This window comes from Takifugu flavidus, chromosome 4 (assembly GCF_003711565.1).
Source record: "Takifugu flavidus isolate HTHZ2018 chromosome 4, ASM371156v2, whole genome shotgun sequence".
Lineage (NCBI taxonomy): Eukaryota > Metazoa > Chordata > Actinopteri > Tetraodontiformes > Tetraodontidae > Takifugu > Takifugu flavidus.
In genome coordinates, this window is record NC_079523.1 from 2828698 (window position 1) to 2853577 (window position 24880).

Genomic DNA, 24880 nt, shown 5'->3' on the forward strand with positions numbered 1-24880 from the left:
GGATCACTCAAGCTTGACAAAGCCTCCAGCTAATGCTTCAGTGCTCAGGTGAAATCTACAGATGAAGGCTTCATGAGGCAAAACAGAGTAGTCCATAAAGGACACTCAAAGTCACAGCAGCACTTAAATGAATCAAAATAAGCAATAAGAAAGATCTGGAATAATGTTGGGTCTATACAGTTTTTCCAGATTTAGCAGTATCTGATTTATCCCACATTGGCACCAACGGTTCCCAGTAAAGAGGCTACAGAGTATTTGCTGCACACCTTTAATGACTCCACACTGCAGGTATGCAAACAGACTGGTTGTGTCTGAGAAAGAGGAATATTAAAGCCTGTACTGGGTCTCAAGTCAGTGTGAAAACATAAACCAATTGAAAAAAAACAAGGCTTTTTATTTCTGTTTTATCATAACTTCCAGTTTCAAATGAGTACAAATGTATGTGAAGTGGTGTTTAAGTGCTCGGGCTGCATGTTGCTGTGGTTATGAATGCTCCTCTGGCTGCAGACAAACATCCTGTGGAAAGTCGCTGCGAGCTCCTGAGCTCCGATTACCTGCGCGCGCACAGGTGCGGCACCTTTTCCACCTGCGGACGCGCGAAGACTCGCCATCCAGGACACGGTTCCACCATTGTAGCACCAACCTGATGAGCAGGAGATGATCAAAGTGTGGATGCTCTCCCGCCCCCCCGAGCCGCAGCAGCAGCTGCGGCCCCCGACCATCCCTCCTCTGTGCGCGCCCCTCATGAGGATGGAAGAGAAGAACCTCAGGAGCCTGTGTCTCATCCTCTCCATCGTTCTTTACCTCCTCATCGGAGCCGCCGTGTTCGACGCTTTGGAGTCGGACAGCGAGAGCGCGAAGACGGAGGCGCTGGAGGAGAAGCTGGAGGAGCTGAAGATGAAATACGGCTTCAGCGAGGGCGATTACCGGGAGGTGGAGAGGGTGGTGCTGCAGGCGGCGCCGCACCGCGCCGGCAGGCAGTGGAAGTTCGCCGGCTCCTTTTATTTTGCCATTACTGTCATCACCACGATTGGTAAGTGTGTCGACGTGCTTTTGTCTGACTCCATTCGCTCTGAGCACAATCCTGCAGTTCGAGCCAACCAGCTTGTTTTAAACTTGTGTTTTTGTACTGATGTGGGGGAAAAATGCACGTGCTTATGCACAACGTTCCTATTTACTTTAACTCAACCGTGACTCTTTTTTTAATGATATTGATTACTAAAATTGACCTGGTAGTAGCGGGAGGTGTCAGAACACCTTCAGAGCAGTGCCAGGGTACTCTTGAGCAAGGTACCAAACCCCTAGTAGCTCGTTTCTGAATAATATATTCAGTATATATAATTTCAATGTATTTAATGAATTATTAAAATCATCCACTAAAAAAGAAAAAGTTTTTTTGTTGGTGGAACTCGTGGAACCTGGATGTTGCAACCACAGCCTCAGAAATTCCTGGAAAATCTGATTCATTTGGTGATTGATAATCTTGTAAACATCAGCGTCAATGACCTTGATTACGCCGTGATTTCGTAGGTTATGGCCACGCTGCTCCTCGCACTGATGCTGGAAAGACCTTCTGTATGTTTTACGCCGTCTTAGGGATCCCTCTGACGCTGGTCATGTTCCAGAGTTTGGGCGAGAGGATCAACACTTTTGTCCGCTACCTCCTGCGCAGAGCCAAGCGCGGCCTGGGCCTGCAGAAGAGCGAGGTGTCCATGGGGAACATGGTCCTGGTGGGACTGCTGTCATGCATGAGCACTCTCTGCATCGGAGCTGCAACCTTCTCCCACTTTGAGGACTGGAGCTTCTTCCATGCCTATTACTACTGCTTCGTCACGCTCACTACCATCGGACTCGGGGATTTTGTCGCCCTGCAGAAGAACAACACTCTCCAGGAGCAAACCCCCTACGTGGCGTTCAGTTTCATGTACATTTTAGTTGGGCTCACGGTGATCGGGGCCTTTCTTAACCTTGTGGTCTTAAGATTTCTCACAGTGAGTCCCGCGGAGCAGGAATCACAACCAAAAGTGATGCAGGAGAACAGGGAGGGGTCGCAGACTGGTGCAGAAACAGGACACAGGAGTCTGTGCAGCCTGAGCCTTCCCATGGAGGGGGGCAGCAGCAGCACCAATCTCCTGTCTTCTCCCATTAAGGAGCACAGACCTGATGTACCTGAAGGCTTGGAGGTTTCAGAACCCAGCAGACTCAGGATGCTTCTCTCCTGCGTGTGCTGTGATCGGGGCAGCTCTGAGAGTCCCCCTCCCCCTCACGGCGGCCACAGTAACCCTGTTTTTTACAGCTCCATCTCCTACAGGGTGGAGCGGGCGTCCTGCAGCTCCTGTGCTGCGTCATCGCAGGCTTCTCCCAGAAGTGCAGCTGTTTGTACGGGAAGAAGAAAGACTCGCGCCAGGAGAAAGTCAATGTAATTCTCTCAATTTTTGGTTTCGGCTGTGGAGAAAAGAGGTTTTCACAGCCATTTTTAGAACATTTTACAATTTGTGATATATTTTTCTGTATTAAAATTTGTAGAATAAAAAAAATGTTACAGTTCAGACATGGTTTAGGTCAGTTGTTTACTAGCATCTAACATTTCCAGACCTGCTGCGTTGTTATCACCTTTGACCTTTTCCCGTTTCCATGCAGTCAGTAGTTATGGCTGTCCTCTAATTGTCGCTCTGACTGGTTCCCAAGGTAATGTTTCCATCCTCATTGCTTAGTGCAGTGGAAAACTGTGAGACGGGCATACGCTCTCGGGTGGGAGCGTTTCACCCAGTTAAAAACTGACAAACGAGCACGATTTAAGAAACGCTGCATGAAAATGCGTCTCCAACACCTGTGGAAGCTTAAGATGGACTTGAATCGTGCTTTTAAATCCCACTTTATATAAATCACAGCTGGTGTAAGTAATCTTTCTCATCTACTCTGTCGACTTGCCTCTTTAGATCCCAATCTTAGATTTGGAGTTAGCGGTTCCATTTTCTTACATTTAGAATAGATTTTTCTAAGCGAAACAGTTTCTTTACAGTGAATAATTATTAAACATTAACTGCTGCTGATGGAGGATCACTCATTCATTGATGATTTTTATTGTGCACGTCTGTGGGTACATGCAGGCGTGCACTTTCTGTGCTGTTGCAAGGCTCAGCGTCAGTGGGGGAAATCAGAGCACATCTGAGATGAGAAGTACTGATTAAATCCTTTGGACAGTATGATGTGACAGAGGGCCGAAGGTAAGTGGAAAAATCTGTTCTGTGTTGAAACACTAATGAATAAAAAAGAATTAAAAAACTGTAACAAATGTTCTAAACTGCACTATGTTCCTTGAGGATTCAAGGGACCTTTTTGACAGTTTGCTACTTTGCAAAACTTTATTAGATTTAATTTATGATTTAAGTACGCAAATGAAAGAATTAAATGACAAACTGGATATTTTTTGGTCTGATCTAATGGATTTCAGAACCACTGTATAATGTTTGTAAAAGATCGTTTTTTGCATATTCTGACAGTTTTACCCCTCATTCCTGTATTTCCAGTCCTGAGCTTCATTAACTGAAGGCCCCTTAACAGCAGATCTGCTTGTAGGTCTGTGGTACATGAACGTAATCCTTCTTATTGGTGAGATGATGAGGATGATTCAGGACGTGGTGTGCAGCACGATGGAGATAAAAGCTGTTTACCAGCCCGTTAAATATGAATGAGTCCCTTTGTGAGTCTCTGATGCACATTAGTCCATGAGGGCCACTGGCAGGTGATGTGGAGATGCCATAAAATCATTGTCTTAGATTAAACTCCATAAAATGCAGGATCTTCCTCCAGGAATCCTCCTGAGCAGCAGCATGAGGGGCAGGATGGCCCCCCCACAGAGTGATCACTGTAAAACAAAGAACAGTGAAGGAAGAATTGGGACTGGGAACAGTCACTGGTTGAACTGGGTCCTTGCTCACATTTTTTTGGCTTGGCGCTCCACAGGGAGGCTCTTGAATTTGGCATGTAGGGCGGTTCTATCAGGTGACCGGCACCAGGGTACGATAAACGGGTGAACAGGTGGGATTTACCTGCAGCCTTTAGGGTTTCCTCGATCTGAGGACAAATGAAACAACCTGTAGGAAATACGCAGCTTATAACAGATGAGTTATCAGTTGGGGAACAATGAACAAATGAGCCAAACCAGATCTGCATTCTCTTTACTCGCAGAGCTCAAGTCATCTTCGCCCACAATGAACATTAATGGACAGTCGATGTTTTCTACCTGCAAACATGCCCGAATGTCAGAAAACCTAATGAAGAACACCCGTGTGTGTGTGTGATTTTTTACCTTCACCATATTCTCAGGGGACAGGTTAGCAGGCAAGGAGACGTCTTTAAAGCTGACATGGCCTTTATTATCAAAGCTCCAGTATTTGAGCTCGCTGGAAGGTAAAAACACAGAGAATAAAGGAAACAAATGACAGTTAAAGTTAAACAGATCTGATTACTCCACCATGAGTCAAAGATGTTTTAGGATTTGAATGATATTGAGATGTTACTAGTTATCCAACTGTCTGGGTTGCAGGGTTGCTGGTGTCACTGGGTGAGAACCATTACGGGACACACACCCTCACTCACACACTCACTCTGAGGGGGTGTGTGCAGGAGTTTCACCAGACCTGCTAGTTGAAGTTTATCATTTACCTTCAAAGGCCTCAGTTCTGCCCTCTGTGTCAGACAGTTTGACCGTGCTTCCTGCAGGACCATTGACACAGACTAAACAGGACGGCTGGAAGAGAGAGAGAACAGGAATCAATGGAAGTTTCATCTTTTAAAATGATCAAACTTGATTTCTAAAAAAAAAAACTTTAAAAAAGGCTATGATGTTACAAACATTGATGCCAGGCTGAGCGGCTGTTCGAAGAGCCAGATAGACCCCAAAGGAGAGGCCGATGATCCCAACTTTGCCAGCACAGACCTGAGGATGATCCTGAAGTAGCTGGAATGCTCTCTGTCAAAAAATAAATAAAGAAAAGGAGGAAAGCAAGTAATACGACACCAACAGAGAGTGCAGGGCATTTTACCTTAAAATAGGAATCCCCAACATTCATGCGGTTGTGTGGAGCTGGTAATTCTTTGTGGCCGATGTAGGCGAGTGACAGGCTTGCATAACCCCTGGATGCAAACAAGGCAGCACGGTACTCCACCAAACCTCCACCCATTCCCCACAGATCCAGCATGGCCGGGAACGGACCTGGGCCTGCAGGGAATCACCGTTCAGAGGACGCAGTGTTCTCATTCCAGCCCGGTAAAAGCCCCAGAACTCACCTGGTGGCAAGAACAAAGTCCCTATAATGCCCCCGTGACGGACAGGGGTTCTCCTCACGCCTGGAGCCACGTACCAGCGCTCGGTGGTTACTGCAGCCAGCTCGGCTCCCTCCGCCTCGCAGGGTGAAACGTGGCCCTCTATCAGCGACACGTGCACAACAAAAGGAATTTCCACATTTTTCTTCCTCAGCCTGTAAAGAAGAGCAGAGACAGGTCAGGAATCTCTTACCCACTGTTGCCGTTTAAGCAGCAGAACACGTTTAGAATCCCGGCAAATGTTTAAACCAGCATATTGTGAACCTGTAAATGTCTAATGAAGGGGGACGCTCTGGTGTGAGCAGCAGAGCTGATATAGCACATGTGCTGGGATGAAGCTGGGTGAATGAGGGGATTGTTGAAACAAGCACATTTCTGAGGTCATTTTCCTGCTCTAATAGGAAATGATCAAAAAACTAGAACGTATGAGACCCAGAACCTCCTCTTAGTGTCTCAAAAGGAACATATGCAGAAGAACATTTCCTTCACTGATACACTGCAGTTTCCTCGTACATGTTTAACATTTTGTATCAAAGGTTGTAGTAATGGAGTTATTCAGAGATACTGGAGAACCTTTCAGTGATCCCGATATCGTCACCTGCCTTAAACCTTCCCGTCCTCCAGGAGCTGGCTGCAGACTCCAGAACAGTCCCATCGGCTCACAGCCCAAATACGAACCGCCGACTGACTGATCGCTGGTTACTGGTGAAAAACACACAGTTCTGAATAATCAAAAGGGTTAAAAACACCGCTGATGACACAAAATATACAAATTACCCATTTAACACTATGAATCATTTCTTTACTGTTTTATTTCTCATTTGAAAAAAATGAAAATACAAAAGTAAAATGAGGAAACACTCACTGACAATCTATTAATTCATTGGTCATCAGTTTTAATAACGTGCACGGAGCGTAACTCACAGCTGACAGTTCCGTCGGCATCTGTGTTATAATGTGCGAAGGCTTCCCACAGGTCGCCATCCTCACTGTGCATCTGCGCGCACACCGTCACAGGAGAGTGTCGCGGCAGGAAATGGGCTTTTATGTTGATCTGCTCATCTACGAGGGTGCGAACTGGGGCCGCTGTGATGGAGGGGGCTGGAGTGTAGCTGCTCCTCCACCTCAGCCCACCTGCAGCAGAAAGAAAGAGAGCAGTCACACAATATAAGCAACAGTACATTCGTCACAAATTTAAGCATAATTGAAGGCCAATTTAAGAAATGAAAAGCCTGACAGAACTCATTTTCTACTCATTTTTCCTCATTAAAAAAGTTTAAAGTTCTGTAGTTCCATAAATAATTTTAAAGATTATACCAGCGTCTGTCTCTGTGTTTATGTACAAGCAGATCTACTATCTAATATAATGAGAAATAAGGCGAAAACATTTTCTGTAAAGCACCTCAGTTCTTACAGCTGCAGATCTGTGAAGCATAAAAGAGAGCGGCATCTTTCTACACAAGCTTTCATTTCTCCGGGCCTACATCACGATGGTAGTTTATTTCCTTGCTCCTCTCTGAATCCCACCTCCCATTCAACAACCACAAAGAGGAATTTGGTTCTTACCTACAGCACGATGGAAGCATGGCAGGCTCCTGTGCAGCCTCACACATGACACCATCTTTGCTTGTGTTGAAGCAGCGCTCGCTGTTGAACCGGCACAAGCAGGAGTTCAAGCTGTTAAACATTAAACCGTTCCACCGGTCCAAGGTTTGAAATCCACACTCTCCCACAGTGCCTTGCTGCGTAAGACCGCCCCTCTGTTGGTGCCCCTCCATCCTGCACTGCTTTTGAACACTTGTGACAGGTCTCGTATGACCAGCTAACCCGTCTGGACTTTACCAGTGGTCACATGATTCAAGCCTGTAGTTGTAATCACTGATCTCTAATAACACCATTAACGGTGTCCTCCTGCCACGAGACATTTTCCCATGAATCTTTTTTTTTTTTTAAATGAAATGTTAAATCAAATTCTGCAATTATGAATAAGTTGTAGATGCAGGTTTTTGGAGAACCAAAAGTCAAAGGGATGCAGCAGGGAGGCTGCACAGAGAGGGAGCATTCAAAGAATGAATATAGGTCCTTAAAACACAACCTTCCTTCCTTAGACTCACCTTCGAGGTGATGGGTCAGAAGAGTTTACACACAGAGTGGAAACACAAGAGTTTCCACCATCTTCACTGGGCATCTGCACACTCACTGTCACAGTACTGTGGCAGGAAATGTGCTTGAAAATCCAGATCCAAGAATGATTTACAAACACATTTGATAAAGTATTCCAACACACACAGAAAATGTCTGTAAAATATCCATTTATTTTTGCTTTTTGCAAAGGTTCTTATTTTATTGGAAAAAATACATATATGTGAGATTTAACTCTGGTTGACTGGGGTTACTTCCGTGTTGATAATTTTTCCAAGGCCAGTGACATCAGTGGTATTTTTATCTCTGCAGGTCAGATGGCAGCAGTTTGACGCCTGTAGTTCTGAGTCTCTGGTTTTCACCAGAGCACCACCGCATGAGCCAGAGGACACCCTGCCTGCAGGTCTGCAGAAATTGGCCCAAATGCCAAGGAATTTTAGAATTCCTATTATCCCGATATCATTCAAATATGCAGAATCATACATGTGTTTCAGGTACTGTAGTTCTAGGACCCTTAGCTGTTAATACTTGCGTACTTTTAGTGTAGTAGGACCTTTAATGTAGGATTCTTGTTGGTACTGGAGTACTTTGACATTGCTGCTAGGTACTTTCACCTTTGTAAAGGGTCAGAATACTTCCACCACAACACTTTATCATTTATTTATCAGCTGAAAACAAACAGGATTCCAAATAAATGACAATGTTGGTCTACGTCTCCCAGGTTTGCCGATGATGTCTTTATGTTCGGCTGTGTTCTTTGTCCCTTTTAAAATTGTTCCTATTCATAAAAGGCCAGCATATAGGAAAATCTATAAGCACTGGCCTCATGTGCACTCTTTCCAACTGGCTGGCTGGAGGAGGGATGGTTGTTGGAGGTGGGATGGTTCGGAAAATGGAAGTTGCTTTGCCTCGCAAATCCTCAGGTGATTCCTGAAGTCTGCTTTTCGAAAAAGCATCGTCTTGCAGTATATGCAGTGGTAATGCCAATGTGGTCGGCACTTTAAACCACATCTGTGAATGGTATACTCTAAAATATAAGAACACGACAAACAAAACAAGAATAATCATGCAGATATTTAACCTTTAACTTATCAGTAATCTAAATCAAGTCTCAGGTTACCACAATAAAATTAGAGTATCCATGATGATGATCATTAATGCAGGTGATTATGTTAAATTTCACAGTAAAACATTTGTATACTTTACCTGCATGGAAAACGGCCCTGTTGAAGTGGGAGTCCAAATGAGCTCTGACTTTGCTCAGCTTTGTAGGACGAAACAAAGAAGGCCGACAGAATGGGCAGTGGTAAGCTGTGCAGCATGTGCTGCATCTCTTCAACTCAGGGAAACGCCCGCCTTTTTGAATTGTTATGTGCAACTTTAAGAGGAAAAAACAGAGCATAATTCTTAAAACTGAACAAGAACGATAGCATTCACTGTATAACATAGAATATTTGTGTACTACGACTCTTATTTTGTAAAATGTACACGTGACATTTCACTTCCGAGTTCACCTCGGTTACTTCCGTGTTAAGATTGTTTAGCTACGAGGCTACGAGGCCCATTTTGCCGGCGTTTAATTCGCAATAAGCCGCTAAAGAGATGCATACGGCATACTGAACGTGTTCCGATTCGTTTTCTAGGTCAGTAACACTTATATTTTAAGTTTTACTGGCGCTTTGTCTGTTGTGAAAGAAAACAGCCACGTTAACGATTCGTAACTTGCCGATTTCCGTCTCGTAACAGTAATGATACCGTTAGAATAAGAATCGGCTTCACTCTCCGCGTAAGTGTGCACATATTTGGCAAAGTTTCTGGTGGAGTACGTGGAAAGAGTCGTATAATAAATGCAGACTATAATGGAGTTGGATGACGTAGCAAGAAATGTACCTAGTGAATATATCTATGAATAGCTATGGCAACGAGCAGCTTTATAAGAACACGCAGAATTCTAGCTGCTTCATATTCTTTTACGAAAAGTGGCCTCATTGACGTTTAAAAGTTAGCCAATTCTTGTGTTCTTGGTATCAGCGAGTCAATCAATCGACCAGTTTTATGCTACCTGTAACGGAATGACTTATAGCATTGCATTACTACGTCACTTACTCTTACCATATGGTGATTTTTAAAGCTACAGGAAAACAGTACTTTTTATGCAACTGTTAATTATAATCCGAGTCAGATACCTTTGTTTAATCTCTTGATATGACAACGTGGCAAAGAAAACTAAGATACGTGAAGAAATACGTGATGAAACGATTGACTTAGGTGTTTTTATGGCGAATACCTATAGCCTGATTAATATTTGAGACACCGGTGATATAGGTGAATGCCCTTTAGTCACAGTTTACATTATAGCTGATGGATGCCTGACTAAAAGAGCAAAACAAAATAATTATGGTATCATTTTTCTCTCTTCAGGTTTTAAGGTCACACACAAGTTACACTGGATGGACCGCATCTAGACGTCCTATAGGCTTGTTCCTATAAGATCAGGCCATTATGGCCAATTTCCGTAGCTACATCTGGGACCCTGTCCTCATTGTGAGCCAGATTCTATTGATGCAGTGCATCTACTACAGCTTCTTGGGCCTGTGGTTAGCTGGTATGGACAGTCTGATACAAACAAGTCGTTCACTTGACCAGATCTTCAGTTATGAAGTAAGTTCCAAATTTCTGAGAATCAAACACGTACGTTCACGAGCTGAAATGCCATTTGTATCCATTTTATTTTACAGGCCCTTGGTTTTGCAACCATGCAGGGCAGACTTTCCATGATGGCATTCATCTTGAACTCACTGACATGGTTAGATATCTCTTTTGTCCCCAGTTATAGCTGTAACTACTTAAGTGAAGTTTTCCTTGAGTTTGAACTTATAAATTCAAACTTATAAATGCTGTTTGAACATATAAATGCTTACATCAAATGAATGAGCACAGCTGATGACTTTGTTGTTCTCGCAGTGCCCTCGGTCTGTGGTTTTTCATCCGGCGAGGGAAGCAGTGCCTTGACTTTACCGTCACCGTGCACTTCTTCCATTTGATTGGATGCTGGATCTACAACGCGCACCCTCCAGCTGCCCTGTCCTGGTGGCTCATCAACGTCGCCTGCATAGCCCTGACCGCTGTGATCGGAGAGTACTTGTGTATGCGCACAGAACTGAGGGCAATTCCAGTCAACAGTGGACCCAAATCTAACCTGTAAATCTTTGGTGTAAACCACTGAAAGTTTGTGTACGATTAACCACCAAGGACCTGGCTCAAAGGGCTTTTTTGCTGCTTGTAAAGGAACTGGAAGCTTGTAAAGTATTGACCTACATCAGCCAAATGTTGGACTTTTCTCTGACAAAGCAGATGGACTGATATTAACTCTGTAGCATAAGATATTTTAGTGCATATGTAAGCATTTGTCAGTACACACATTTCTTGACCTAATCTTGATTAAATGCGGTTATTTTAAGTCTTTACACTGAGCCTCATATCATATAGAGAAATAGAATATGCTTGATTCATGCACACATTTCAAATAAAAGCAAAGGCAAACATCAGCACTACATCCTACCACCATTTAAGTGGAAAGGTTTTGAAATAAGTTATATTTACTGGTTAATTTAATCACCTAAAAATCATCTAATCTCAACAGAATCTGTTTTTTTTTACTGTTTCCTGGTAAAAAAAAAAAAAAAATTAAGACGCAACTGAGGGTTTATGCTTTAGAATATAAACACATTTTACCAGACTAAAAATATACTTAGTTACACATGATTCTCATACAGTGCTTTAACAGTATTTGTCACCCAGCTGTGTCCTGACTATGAACTTGTTGTATATTTAAACATTTTGTCCATTTTTTTGTTTAAATGCATGAGGAAATAAGTAAATAATTCACTCATGTTTGATACTATGTAATTACAGTCAGCATGTGGTCCACTTTGCTGAGACTGCTACTCTCACTGACTGCTGGTGATATTGGCTGGTAATATTTCTTGAATCTCTCATGTACACCAGACAGATGTAAATACCCTTACATAGTATTTATTTTTAACGGTACTGTTTGGGAACTTGTCTTGAGATTCTGACTGTGTGCCTGAAAGATGGGACATTTTATATTATTAAAGGTTCAGTGTTAATGATAAGAGAATATTCACTCAACCCAGAGCATTTGTTTTAAAATGATGATTGCTAACAATAACTTGTTTATTATTTGGTACATATGATTTGTCGGTTTAGAGCTACATAGTGAATGTTAAACCACTTGCAGATAACGAATGCTTGTCTCAAATGATGTAAATCATCTTGATGACTTGACTGTTAACGGACATCTATGAAACATTTGAATTACGACTAAATTTTCATTTGCTGCAGAAGCACATAAAAGTCCAACTTAATATCAACTTACATTTCTGTCTATGTAGTGTTGGAACCCCAGGCTCCATATGTTCTCCCTTGTGAGGCAGATGTTTCCCTCCTGCACAAAAAATGCTGGCCGACTGGGATCCAGCTCATAATTCATCTAAAATTGAAGTAATGTGTAACACTGATGATGAAAACACTCGAGCGATCATACTTAGGTCCTTTATCCAGGATGAAATACCGTACGTGACAAGTCGAATCCCACCTACCAGCTCATCCTGGAGAGCGTCACATTCCTTCAGCCACAGTGGACCTTGGCTGGCATATTGGTGGTCAGCCAGGGTGGGACTGGCTGCATAGCAGTGGTCCTCGAGGTTCTCAGCCTTTGGCTCTTCAGAAAGAACTTTGATACGGTTATTAGCATAAATCCCAAAGAATCCTCCACAAGACATAAAGGCATAATAGGAGATAATTCTTACCTTTTAGCTGATACGGCACAAGCCGCGAGTCTCTGACTGTCTGAACCTCCCTACTGACACTTTCCTCATCTTTAACTGACGCTGCAGGAAGGGCGGATGGTTCCTTATGCTTGTCCTGAAGCAGAGGTCGGAAACAAGGTCTGCCACTAACGTCCACGTCGCGCTGTCTCGCCTGCTTTCCTCTACTTTTAGAGGAGGCTTTCTTCTGCTGTTCCTGAGCGGTCTCAATGTTGCCAAGAACCTAAAGGATCAGTACACAGAATTTAACATGCAAGACGGTCCATAAAGCACTGTGGTCTTACAAAATAGTCCCAACCTCTGCATTCAGAGCTTTCACAGCGGTCAGCGCCCTCTCAAGCTCATCCTCTGGGTCACCTTCTACCATGGCCAAGGTGTTCTCCGTGGGACAGGTGTTGTTGCCCTCTGGAATTCGGGGGTGTCTTTGGAAAAAACGATAGTACGGAGTCTCGGCTGTAGGCACCTACGTTAAAGGAGGTATTGAAAAGCATTCAAACATTACAATGCAGAAGCAGTTAGGTAGTGGTTTACCTAAAAAATATGCTCACCTGTTTTGCGGTGTTGATGCCGTATACAACAGCCTGCAGATGCAGGTCCCAGTCATCCTCCGGCTCATTCGCATATTTTCCGAGGGCATCCTTTATATTTTGATTGGTCTTCTTAATCTTCACCATAAAGATGCATTGAGAAAGATGACTGCACACACATTCTTACTCACAATAGATTTACACAGATCCCTGTGAAAAATGGGTGATTTCCGATACTCTGCTTTGCTCAAATATTAAGTTTGCGTACCTAGAAAAGGATGTATGCTATGATGCACTTACTGGGTCATAGGTTTCTGGATGGTGTGCACAGGTCACCACACGTTTAATGTTCAGTGCTTTGAAGATTCTTCTGTTGAGCTGTCAGTAATTAAGAAACATGTAAAACCGCATCAGTTCTTACATCAGTCAGTGTCACTAACGTGATCAGACAACCCACCCAAAAGTATTCTGTAAGGAGTGGAATATTCCAATACATACCTCATTCACAAAAGCTATTTCCTGCTTTGTAATAACTTTCCGGACCATTCCGAACAAATACAACTTGTTGACAATGGCTGTTGCTACTTCGGTTCCAGACTTAGTGTGAAGAGCTTCTGCAACAACCCATTTGGTGTAGAGATCAGTCATGGTGAGGATATATTGGTTCTTGTTGGCTGTAGCCCGCAGAGGACCAATCAGGTCCATTCCCACCACTTCCCATGGCTCTTTAACCTGTGGAGAAATGAGATATTAGTACGTTATCTTGCACAATGTGGATGTTTGTTTTTGCAAATGTAAATATGGCAGGGCACACTACCTTCATGGGACGCGGCGCTGTCTTAATTGTTGCTTTATGTAGTTGGCAGTGATGACAACGTTTGACCTGATGTTGAGATTCATGGTTAAATTAATATCACTTTGAAAGTATAAAACTGATAAGATGTGATACCTGAAGATAAAAAAAAAGAGGGAAGCGTACGATAACTTGATTTCCCATGTTCTCACAGAGAACTGTGTAACATTTAATGATGAGTGAAATCCATTGAAACCTGCCTTACCCAGTCGTTGACATCTTCGGTTATTGTGGACCAATAGTATGTAGAAACCACCGTGTTTCTGGTGCTACGGATTCCGTTGTGTTTGCCGGTACAGGGATCACTGTGACACTCCTGCAGCACAGCTTCCTTATGTGCATCAGACTGCACAACCAGCCTCATGTACTGTCTGTTTGGGCCAGTGTAGAATAGCTGCCCCTCTAATGGGCAAAAGGAAAAACATGCTTTACACACTAGGAAAATCAAAATATGAATAGGTATATCCTACGCAGTGTTGATCAGCATGCTGATAATACGTGGTTTTGCATTAAACTATTAGAACGCAGTATTAGTAATAAATAGCATAATTCTGAATCGTAGAATTAGTTTACTATGGAACGTACGTATCACATGAATCCCAACTTTTAAGAGATAATGCAGATCACCGTTCGCTACCTTTTAGGATGAAATTCTTTGCGACCCGGATTACTTGTTTCCGCTCCGGTCTGCTAATCGGCAACGTTATTTTTCTGGACTCTTTATATTGCCGAAGGGCATCGTAAAATGCACCTTTGGCCATAGTTTGTCTCTATCCACTGGCGTGAAGTTTCGTTCCCAGTGTTGCTAAATAATATTCATGGTACACTTTGGCGCATGCGCAGAAGTGGTCCAGAAGCGGTCTACTTCCGGCTACCGACTTTTTCCAAAACAAACTTTATTGAACAAGGAACACGTCCAACATACATACATACATACATACATACATACATACATACATACATACATACATGCTTTAGACAGGCATCAGAAAAATAAATTCTAAAGTTCCATCTGATAATTATACTAGAGATTGGATACTAATATATACTTGTATTATCAGTGCGATCAGAAGATTAATCAGGGAGGATTATTCTTTTAAGTCACTGGCTTTGATTCCAATGTTCTTTTTTGTTTCAAGAGGAACCAGAGGAAATTTAGTCAGGAGCCTTTTAGTTGCTTTAGAGACAGACTGTATGCATTACTGGAGGTACAGAAAAGATGATTTATGTACATTTTCCCCTTTTCTATTTCAATGTATTTTGGTGACAACAGTATTGTATTAAACATAGGAATAATAGTAAAACACAAGCATCTCTTTACACTGTAACAAATGAAAAGCAGGTGATTTTAAAAAAGCCAAAATGCCCATGACTTTAAAGGGGCTTTGCTGTGTCTCATGTTCGCCCACTGCTGCCTTGGCTGACAGTGTCCAGGTGGGAAGAAGCAGATGGGAGAACACTAACGAGTTGAAAGATGCTGGTTTCTGTGCTCATTACCAACACTTTGCTTCAGGGAAGTCTATAAACAGAAAATTCTGTATTACATGAGTCAGACTGCATTGATTATATGTTCCACTGTTAGGGGAATGATGCTCTCTCACACACAGACACACACACTTTAAACTTGGTGCTTTATTGTCTCTAATACATTTTGCCTCATATTGCTCCATACAGTTTTGTAAATAGTGTACTTTTCTTTGAAACACGAGTACTAAACTTTAATTCTTCAGGGTCATTCCACATTAAAACCACTAGCAGGAATCATGTTGTAAAAATAGGAAAACAGTCATTTTCATGCTCTCCTCAATAGCATAATAACAGATATTGTCCCATCTTAAGTACTCACATTGCTCATGCGACTGAAGAAATCACAACTGGTTTTGTATCCCAAAACACATAATGTCATAATGAACCCAGAAATGGAACTAGCATGCTAACGCTAATGAATTTAATGTCTGATCAATGTATGCAAAATATTACTGATACATTTAAGGAGTCATTTTCATGCACAGACCAACCAACTATACAGTTACAAAAGAAAAAAAAAGAGGCAGGGAGGGTTTAATATTCTAACAGCCCAAAAAAGCTTCATGCATTTGTGACAGAAGAGACTAAATGATTGTTGATACCATGTCAGTTAAACAACTCTCACAAACTGGTTCATGTGAAAATAAAAGAGTTCAGTAACAGGTTGATGGTATCTGCTCAGTGTGCCTACAGGAGTCTGACATCACACATTTAAGGGTGATCTCAAACAGACACGTCTGATACAAAACCATTTGTACGGATATTTCTTTGCCTCTGATAGTTTTGCTGATGGCTCATCCTTGCTCGCCGTTCTGAAGTATGACTGTATTTCCTCATTTAAGAACGAGTTGTGCTTTTTCGTTTAGTTCCGGTGCAGATTTAGCAGCTAACGTCTCTCACGACCATAAAAAAAGTAAATAACATAAATGACAATAAAACTTCTTCCCAGATCTGAAACATAGAGAAAATTATTATCTGTAGTGATGGAAAAATTAGGTTGGAGGAGTTGAGTGTTTATTCATGCTTGAGAATATTAAGAACAATTTGTCAAATTCTCCTCTAAGATCATGTGACTAGTTTTACAGATCAGCGCTTGTGTTTGGAATATTTGAGCTAACTGGTCCTTTTGATCAATGTGAGTGAGGATACAGCACTGGTACCAAATCTCACTTAAGATAAGGGATTTTCTTTAGAGATTCTAGAATATACTCTGTAAATAAATATACAAACTCTGTGTATGGTTACAGAGTATTTACCTTTATCACTGCTGATCAGATTATTGGCTATCGGATTCTGACTTATCTGATCACACGCTTCTCTGCATGTGAAATTCCTTGAATTGATTTACTCACAATCGATCTTCTTTTTCCCCAAACAGTCGATCGGTTTCCTAACGTGCGTGGATACAGATGGAAATACAATTAGAAATACTGTTCGGCTTGTCGGATCTCTATTGCTCTGTCAAAATTATTCTTATTAAAACTTTAATCCTTGGCTTTATGATAATATAGACGGGCTTCTCGCCCCTCTCCTCTAACCAAACGACCAGATCGGCTCGGTCGCTATCAGCACGACTATTGGTGTCAGGGCAAGGAGGGCAAAAGGTGACCTCATTCTGGGCGACGAGCTGGGGCTGCACAGGTCGAACAGACTCCCTTGGAAGCGCATCTTCTTGGAGGCCTGCCTCAGCGTCTCCCAGATGGAGCTGACTTCATCCCGACAGTCGGCCAGCGCGGTGAGGGCGCACGTGTGAAAAGCTTCCCAGTGGCTGTGACAAACAGAGGATCATCAGACACGTGGACAGTTTTCATTCCAGCAAGAAGGTGCAGGCAGCCAGCGTTGCCATGGGTTGATTTACTCGCCAATATCTTGACACTCAGATGGCTACATTGGATGCAGCTAAGTCAGACTGGGCTTTTAATTACCATGGTAACTGCATCAAAAAGTGAACCAATATCACGGGCGATTTAACAAGTCGGAGGGACGGTGCGTGTTTCTTCTGCTAAACTCTGTTTGCAGAAACAAGGACAAAAATCATCTCCAGGATTTGACGACGGCAGCAAATTCATCGATTATTTAGACGAACAGCTCGGCGCCTGAGCACCGTTTCTCTGTTCTCCCACTGAGATGATGGCATCTGGGCTTTGTCCCTGCAGCATTTCGAGCTCTAATACCGCCACACACTTCTGTGTCGAGCCTAATCCCAGCTCTCTCCGCCTTCTGGGCTGAAATCGGTTCGTGTCATTCAGTCATCATCACCTGCACACGGCCGCCACTCCCTTTTCGCTGGTCACATTCTCCTGATAGTTGTCCATGCTCGCGCCCAGCTCCAGGACACAGTCAGAAAAGTCTTTATAGACGTTCTCACACCTCACGTCTGCACCTGTGGGGTTCCCTGACACCACCAGAGAGAAAAGTGCTGCAAGACCAGACAAGACAAGAGTCACATCATTTTAATTGACATTGTTCCAGCGAGGTCCTTTAAATACTTTTGTGTGCTTTACACACTCACTCACACACACACACACACACACACACACACACCACACACACACACACACACACACACACACACACACACACACACACACACGGTGTTTTTCACTCACATGCTTGAGTTTTAATTTAATAGTGCACGCATTTTGGTTTTTTCCACATCGGTGTGAATTTCAAAGGTCGTGCCTCTCCAAATGAAGTTTCATGATACCAGAGTACTACAAGGCTGGCATCCGCTCCACAGGAGGGAAAAAGACATTCAAAAACATGTAAAATCCTGGACAAACACAGCGCAAAATAAGTGCCGGTGTAACAAAAACGTTAATGAAATATTAAATTAGAGGCAACCTCCCCAGACATCGATTGAGTTGTATTTCACACGGCTGAATGTACAGAAGCTTGCACACAGCATACATCATCTCTCATCGAGGGGTGCGTGAGCTGTTCGTGACGACACAAGTCTCGGTAACCATCACGCAAACTGATAAAAACCGAGTAGTTGCGGTGAATCTCGAAAGCACGCGTTGCATTTTTCCCCAAACGGGGGTAAACGCATGAAAGTGTCTCACCCAAGGCAAACGGCAGGATCCCTCCGATCTTCTTCGACGTGAAAAATCCCATGTCATCCCATTTCAAGACAGACTGAGAGTGCGGGATTCTGCGGGCGCGTCCATTGATGCGAGCGGATCTCAACGGCGGATCGTGGATTGTCAGACAATTATCACTGTGGCTCCCTGATTCCGATGAGATCAACACTTGATTTGTGAGTGTGAACAGTCTTTCTCTGCTCCGCACTGCTGATGTGGCCTTCCGCCGGCGCGCACTGAGCTCATCATCCCCCCTCAACACCGGACAGCCCCCATCCTCCTCCCCGAGGAGGCAGGGAGGAGCAGGAGGATGCGGCTGCCTCTGCCCTCTCACTTTATTCCGTTTAATATCTGATGCTACCTCAGCGCACCTCATGCACCATCCACTCATGGTACAAATCGAACTTTTGACACGTTGCAGCCTTAATCCTAGCTTTAAAAATGATATCTACATAAAATCGGGAGCATTTCACACAACAGGCATTTGGTTCACCCGTTTATTGTGTTTGGAAAAAGCTCCGAGAGCCTCTCACAGCAATAACAGTCTTCCAGAACACTGTTTTAACATTTGTTGTATGTGCAGCTGCCATTGCCTTCCTAAGAAATACATGTTTAACATTCCTCAGGCTACATTTTTTTTTTTTTTTACAAAGAAACCCTTTTATTATTAAAATTTTGAATATTGGCAGGGCACCACAAATACATACAAATAAGGCACAGTGGTGGTTGTAATGTATGTGGATTATTCCTTTATATTTTCCCTAAAAAGGCACAAATTATGACAGATTAATGACCATTATTTTCTCACACATATGTGGGGACAAAGGGGTCCGTTTAAGGAAGAGCTGTAGCTCCGTCCTTTTAGTGTTGACAGTTCTTATCTGAGCAGAGGAGTCCAGGAAGCTTCAGCAGGCTGAATCAATACAAACATCTTTAACACACTGTTGATTCCCTTTTAAGTACAGTGATGGAAGGAATCACTGATCCGCTCCGGCCGCTCTGTTGGCTCGTTTCCTTGGAGATGCTCGAGGTGAAGCCTTGTCTGAAAAATGGAATATTTGATATCAGATTTTTGCATTTGAATTACTGCAGAAACATGAACATATGAACATACTCATGGCGTTGAGAGTCTCCTGAGGAATCCAGCTGATGTCAACATCACTCATCCCGCCGGTGCCCTTCTCCACTTTCAGAGGGATCCGCTTCCTCTGTAGGAACCCAATGAAAAGATTATTATTGTCAAACACCAGCAATCTTAAAAACAGGTCAATGGAAAAGAACCAAAAACACACACCGTCCTTGTCTCCAGGACCTGGTACATCCCGAACAGCATCAGAACCACCAGGCCACCCAGGAAGATGTACATGAACATCCTACAGAGAAACAGATACTCTTCAAAAGCTAAAACATACACGGGCATTGAGAACAATGCAACAGCTGGAGCGGTTATGGGTCTCCCGGTGTCCTCCAGACCTCCGTGACTCATATAGGCAGATGTAGAGGAAGCCTGTCTGTGTTACAGCTGCAAACGTGCAACATTCAAGTAGAAAGACTGAACCGGCAATGATTTGAGGAGGAAAGGCGACATTTGCTGGTGTCTTTTTCTGAAACCTGCACCAGAGGAACAATTCAACAGCTCCCTGCGCCCATTTCACACCTCTGTTCACAGGCTCCTACATGCGCTGCGATCCACTGGGGAGGCCAGATTCATGATGAGAGCTGCCTGAAGCCTTATGAGAAATAACTGCATCTAACCTGGACGGCTTAACCTGTAAAAAGAAGGCTTACGTTTCTCCATCCAGTCCCTCGTCTGGTTCAGTGATCGTGACAGTCTGGTTGTAGACAGCATTCTGGAACACCCCACCCTGAACAAAATCAGAAATTGACATTAGCTCGTAAAAGGCTACGTGACCTATTGAGAACTCTATGAGCTCTGTGAGACCAGGCTGGGTTGGGAGGAGAAACCCCTGACGGAGCATCTTCACGCAGCACCGTCACGCTGCATTTTTAAAGACCAGACAAAACTCACGCGCAAGCCTTCAATAAAGATCTATAAATAAGTCATAGCCTTTATTTTTACCTCGGCATCAAGATAGTTGAGGAGGATGACGAGGCCAAATGGGCGACCTGCCAGGGGCTGAGCAGGGATGAAGGAGTACTCGAAGGAGGCCTGAGCCTTTGGCTGCACAGCGGTGTCCAGAGGCAGAGCTGTGAACTACACACAGAAATAAAAGATTCATGAATCTAAACACACAAGGCTTTACACTCCTGCACACACAACATGCACTCATACACTCACATCTACGGGCAATTTAAATCGCTCTCATGTGGGAGTTTCTGGAGGAGACTGGAGTTAAGTTTGTCAAGATAAATGGTGCCAGCACTATTCATTCTGAATTAAATGGCCACAGCCGATCAAACTCACATTCTGGATGTAGACCTGGAACTCTTGAGGGTAACGGAAGGAGGCCTCCAGTGATTTGACGGTGAATTCCTGACTTCCTTTGTTGGTGAACCCCACCAAGAACTTCACAATTTCATTGGCCGGAAACTCTAAAGTTGTCATAAGGAGACGGTTCGGGTTTCAATCCGCCTTTCGACAGATACAACCTACATGACGCAAGGGAGCCGAACCAACCTTCGCCGGTCACGAAGATGATGGCTGTGTCAGCATCGGGGTGTGAAGACAACGGTTTGTCGTCTGTTTCGTCCATGTCCTCCTCGTCCCCATCCTGAAGAAACCATAACGACACTGTTACATCGTCAGAATGTTAAATTAGAATCGGTGACACATCGCAGAACACAGACCGTTGGCCTCATCTGGTCCTCCTCAACCAGCATTTCGTCGCCATCATCTTCCTCCTCGTCTACGGCGGCTTCGGGATCCTCGGCTACATCCTCGGCCGAGTCAGCGTCCGCGGCGACGTGGCCTGCGTGGAACAGGGGCACATTAGTCGCAAATGGTGGAATATTAATGAGGTTTTGGTGTTCTCGTGACCCAACTTGCCCTCAGTATGCAGCACCGAGCACAAGCAGGGCAGCAGTTAGCAACAATGTAGCATATCTGAGCAAAAACATGGTGTAAATCCAAAAAACTCAATTTGCCGATAAATACAATTGATCCACGATTGTCTCACCTACAGTCTTTCAATTTTCTTTTCTTAAACGCCTCTGACTTTTCCCATTTGCGACTGTAATAACGTAAGTTTAGGGGCATTTGTCACTTCTCAGTATTGATGTACGTCAGCAGATCAGCAGCCCCCACAAGCACAAGTTTCATACTTATCTATGATGACGTGTGAAAGCTGTGCATCCTGACACGCTCATAACTGAATAAAACATAATTCTGTTGCACAAGGAGACACCTAACTCCACATTAAAAAAAAAAAAAATCAATTTGTTTGTAATTCGTTTAAGTGGCTGCAGCTAGAAGTAGAAACACTTTAATTCATTTGGAGTGAAAACACTAAATACAGATGAAACGCCCAAACGTGCGGGATCGTTGCAGGACGTTTCCAGCTGCTGTGCACAGATGTGTGAATATGCCACGTCAAGGTTTTCCCAGCGATCACATTATCAAACACTGAAACTTTAAAAAGGTCGAACAGCTGCACAAACCTGACTCACCGACAGATACGAGGCCGCAGGGAAACGCGAGGAGGAAGAGAAGCAGCAGTTTAGAACCCAAACTGAACATTTTGTCGGAGCGCAGGGCTGAAGTTAAGAACACATCAGCGTTCGGGAAGAGAAGAGGACAGGGGTACGGGAGGGGGCGGGGTTGAGCGTTTAGACCCGCCCATCGGGGAGGGGCCACACATTCGATTACAAATTAGACAATAAGAAGAAGTGAGACTGAATATCATTCATCCTTTCAAGTGCAACAAGTCAAAGTCCCCCCGGAACCGTCTGCTCTTTGTCCCATGAATAACGTTTCGAGTTATTTTGGTAAAACTGGCCGAGATCCTAACTAAAAACGAAGACAGTTAGGAAATGACGATAACAAGAAAATCACAATTTTCTTTTTGTTTGGAAAATTAAGTTTTAAAACGCCCTAAGTTTCCACTTATGTGGCGTGTTCCCATTATTAAAGGAAAAGACATCGTTTTTCTAAATCTTCATATCAGCGACTCGCATATCTCTGTGTTTAGAACATGTTGGATTCATATTTGTTGGTTTAACGACTTTATCAGCTCACACAGTAGTTCATGCTCCACTGCTGAAGAGGAACAGTAAATAGATCCTAACCCCTCCCTCCTTTTATTCATGCAAAAAAACTGTAGATCCCCCGAGAATATAAATTGTGTCTTAAACGGTTTAATTTCCCTCCATCCCTAGTTTCTTGGTGTAGACCCAATTAATCCTTTAATTTTTTAAAGCAACCCAACATTAATCAATAATGTAAAAAGAAAACAAATATAATAGACATTATCGCAATGTTCTCTCTCGAACTTTTGTGGTTTTCTGCAAAAGCACACATCCTGTAACACTTCTGAGTGGAGAATTTGCTGCAGTGTCTCCTCACATGCTGAGATCTGCGTTACGGCGATGTTTAACGACACAGCAAATAACGGTGAGTGCAAGACTGAATGTTGCCTGAACCCCAGAACGATTTGATTGCATTTTTAATGGTTAGTTGTGTGCGTTTTTATCAACCAGACCAACGACCATCAAATGCTGAGATGACTTGAGTTATATGTGTTATATGTGTGTTCATATTGCGCCAGCGGGACTCCTGTTACCAGCAGAATAATACACTAGAAACATGCAGTTGGTACAGTCTGAGAGATGGTTCTGCTCTCTTTTATTCAGCTTTAACATTCAAATATTCACCTATTATATTATACTAAAACAAAACATTTTGGCGTTTTCTGTAGGTTGTGTTATTCAGGTGCTCCTTGGAACCTGGGAGAGTGGCCTTTAATAACAGTGGCTGTTTAAAAGCTATATTAAATCCTCATCACTCAGGGTATTTCACAAGCCCCCATGTGCTGTCGACAGTGACAATGCAAATCACTTAAGCAACCTCTCAGGAAAAGCTGCCGTGCTACTTTCTATGGTGTCAGTACACACGGTTTTGCATGCCGAGTTTGGAATATTTTCCAAATAAACTATACTGTGCTGAAACTATTAATCACAGCAGTTTTAAGAGTAATTTCATTTGATTCTGTGTTGTTGATCCTTGTAATGGTGGGATGGTGCGCAGGGAAACCCTGGAAAGACAACACTGACAGACACAATAAGCTGTTTTAATTTAATCGACTCTCAAAACCATTTTCTTTGTTTCTCTAGATGATACTTGGTGTCTTTGGGGAAGCAAGCCCAGTTATTTTTACAGCATTGGGATTTTGACAGCATTGCTGGTCCTCTCACTGTGTTTGAATATTTACTGCTGTGTGTCAAGATGTCGCTCAGGTAATCTCGTACTGTTGGAGAAAGATTTTTCACTTCCTATGTACTTGATGTATTTGATGTGCTTCTCTTTGCGCAACAGGAACTGCAATACGTCAGTCAAAGAAGCAGCAACGGTGTGTATTTGCTATAGACTCTTTGTTAACGAAGGCAGCCTCGGGGCTTTTTGAGAACTTAAACCAAAGGCTGAAAAATACACCTTTCCTCTCTTTCCATATTGAGACGGAGCTCGAGACAGATGGAGGAAAATCCAATTTATGGGAACTTAACCTATACAAGTAAGTGTCTTGGATATTTTCTCTCTCTCTTTCAACATCTGTCAGTGTTTAAATATGATGTGTTTTACTCCGCAGGCATGACTCTCATCGCTGAATCTGATTCTCCACATTCAAGAGCTCAACCAAGCCTCGATAACTCATCTATAGATTATATAAAGGTCTCATTCAGTGTACCCTTAGTCAGTGATTCTGGGAGTGATCTGGATTTACAATAATATGAAGCAAAAGCTGTGCTGTTAAAAATAACTTGTATTCTTGTTTGTCTTCTCAGGGAGCACCTCGGGAGTGCTATGCTAACCTGACCCTGAAGGCCCCCAGAGTGCAGTCTGGCCACAACTCTCCACAGATACAGTACTCAGATATCATTCAGGTCCAGGATCTTCCAGAGTCAGACAGGGAAGACGAAGGCTGCACGGAGGGCGCCTCCATCGTGTCCGATCTGTACGCTTCTGTGCAAACCCATCGCGTTAAAACCATCGACCCTGCAGGAGAGGGAGAGGGTTATGCCAACCATCTTTGAGACGTGGTGAAACGCCACATGAAGTTTTGTGCATGTCGACGTATAACCGCTGGATGGCGCTGTGGTGCTGCGCTGCAATATCCAAACGAAGAGGACAAAGATGCAGCATGTCGGGCCCGGATTGTCGTTGTTTGAAGCTTTATCCTGATTCTGTGTCTCCAGTCTGACAAATATGGATAAGGATAACGTTGATCTCTGTAGTCTTTTTACACACAGGAGAAAATGAACTAAAGGAATCAAAAATTTAAATTTCAGCACCTCTGTTTTACATATTAAAATGATTGCAATCGCTGCTCATCAAAGCATTTATTTATTATTTCCAAAGATCTTCTCAGGGGAGAAAAAGGAATAGCCAGAAAACTG

At 43.2% G+C, this 24880-nt stretch overlaps 5 protein-coding genes across 8 annotated transcripts; 2 read left to right on the forward strand and 3 right to left on the reverse strand.

The window, feature by feature from the left end:
* Positions 1-444: 444 nt before the first annotated feature.
* LOC130523911 (potassium channel subfamily K member 15-like) lies at positions 445-2549 on the forward strand. 2 transcript variants are annotated; one of them, XM_057029531.1, is made up of 2 exons: positions 445-1033; positions 1531-2549. In XM_057029531.1, exons 1-2 carry the CDS (start codon positions 658-660, stop codon positions 2421-2423), a joined length of 1269 nt encoding a protein of 422 aa, XP_056885511.1. In that variant the 5' UTR covers positions 445-657; the 3' UTR covers positions 2424-2549. The 2 variants fall into 2 exon arrangements, with proteins under 2 accessions (XP_056885511.1, XP_056885512.1); XM_057029532.1 differs by having other exon boundaries at positions 1597-2549.
* A 495-nt stretch (positions 2550-3044) lies between these two features.
* Positions 3045-7145, reverse strand: LOC130523915 (peroxisomal succinyl-coenzyme A thioesterase-like). The gene is made up of 11 exons (XM_057029539.1): positions 6895-7145; positions 6253-6462; positions 5931-6030; positions 5293-5483; positions 5049-5224; positions 4859-4975; positions 4689-4753; positions 4313-4418; positions 4166-4246; positions 3942-4077; positions 3045-3868 (listed from the first exon to the last, which is right to left on the reverse strand). The coding sequence occupies exons 1-11, from the start codon at positions 6947-6949 to the stop codon at positions 3768-3770; spliced, it is 1338 nt and encodes a 445-aa protein (XP_056885519.1). The 5' UTR covers positions 6950-7145; the 3' UTR covers positions 3045-3767.
* A 1818-nt stretch (positions 7146-8963) lies between these two features.
* On the forward strand, positions 8964-11611 carry sys1 (SYS1 golgi trafficking protein). Of its 2 annotated transcripts, none has more exons than XM_057029537.1 (4): positions 8964-9113; positions 9892-10131; positions 10209-10276; positions 10435-11611. In XM_057029537.1, exons 2-4 carry the CDS (start codon positions 9973-9975, stop codon positions 10673-10675), a joined length of 468 nt encoding a protein of 155 aa, XP_056885517.1. In that variant the 5' UTR covers positions 8964-9113; positions 9892-9972; the 3' UTR covers positions 10676-11611. The 2 variants fall into 2 exon arrangements, with proteins under 2 accessions (XP_056885517.1, XP_056885518.1); XM_057029538.1 differs by having other exon boundaries at positions 8973-9256.
* A 3706-nt stretch (positions 11612-15317) lies between these two features.
* LOC130523913 (neuritin-like) lies at positions 15318-18622 on the reverse strand. The gene is made up of 5 exons (XM_057029536.1): positions 18293-18622; positions 17487-17646; positions 16837-16995; positions 16580-16617; positions 15318-16178 (listed from the first exon to the last, which is right to left on the reverse strand). Exons 1-5 carry the CDS (start codon positions 18342-18344, stop codon positions 16114-16116), a joined length of 474 nt encoding a protein of 157 aa, XP_056885516.1. The 5' UTR covers positions 18345-18622; the 3' UTR covers positions 15318-16113.
* A 171-nt stretch (positions 18623-18793) lies between these two features.
* Positions 18794-22082, reverse strand: LOC130523912 (translocon-associated protein subunit alpha-like). 2 transcript variants are annotated; one of them, XM_057029535.1, is made up of 9 exons: positions 21938-22082; positions 21119-21240; positions 20949-21042; positions 20736-20863; positions 20391-20525; positions 20099-20175; positions 19605-19683; positions 19425-19518; positions 18794-19352 (listed from the first exon to the last, which is right to left on the reverse strand). In XM_057029535.1, the coding sequence occupies exons 1-9, from the start codon at positions 22005-22007 to the stop codon at positions 19288-19290; spliced, it is 864 nt and encodes a 287-aa protein (XP_056885515.1). In that variant the 5' UTR covers positions 22008-22082; the 3' UTR covers positions 18794-19287. The 2 variants fall into 2 exon arrangements, with proteins under 2 accessions (XP_056885515.1, XP_056885514.1); XM_057029534.1 differs by having other exon boundaries at positions 21929-22066.
* Positions 22083-24880: the final 2798 nt, after the last annotated feature.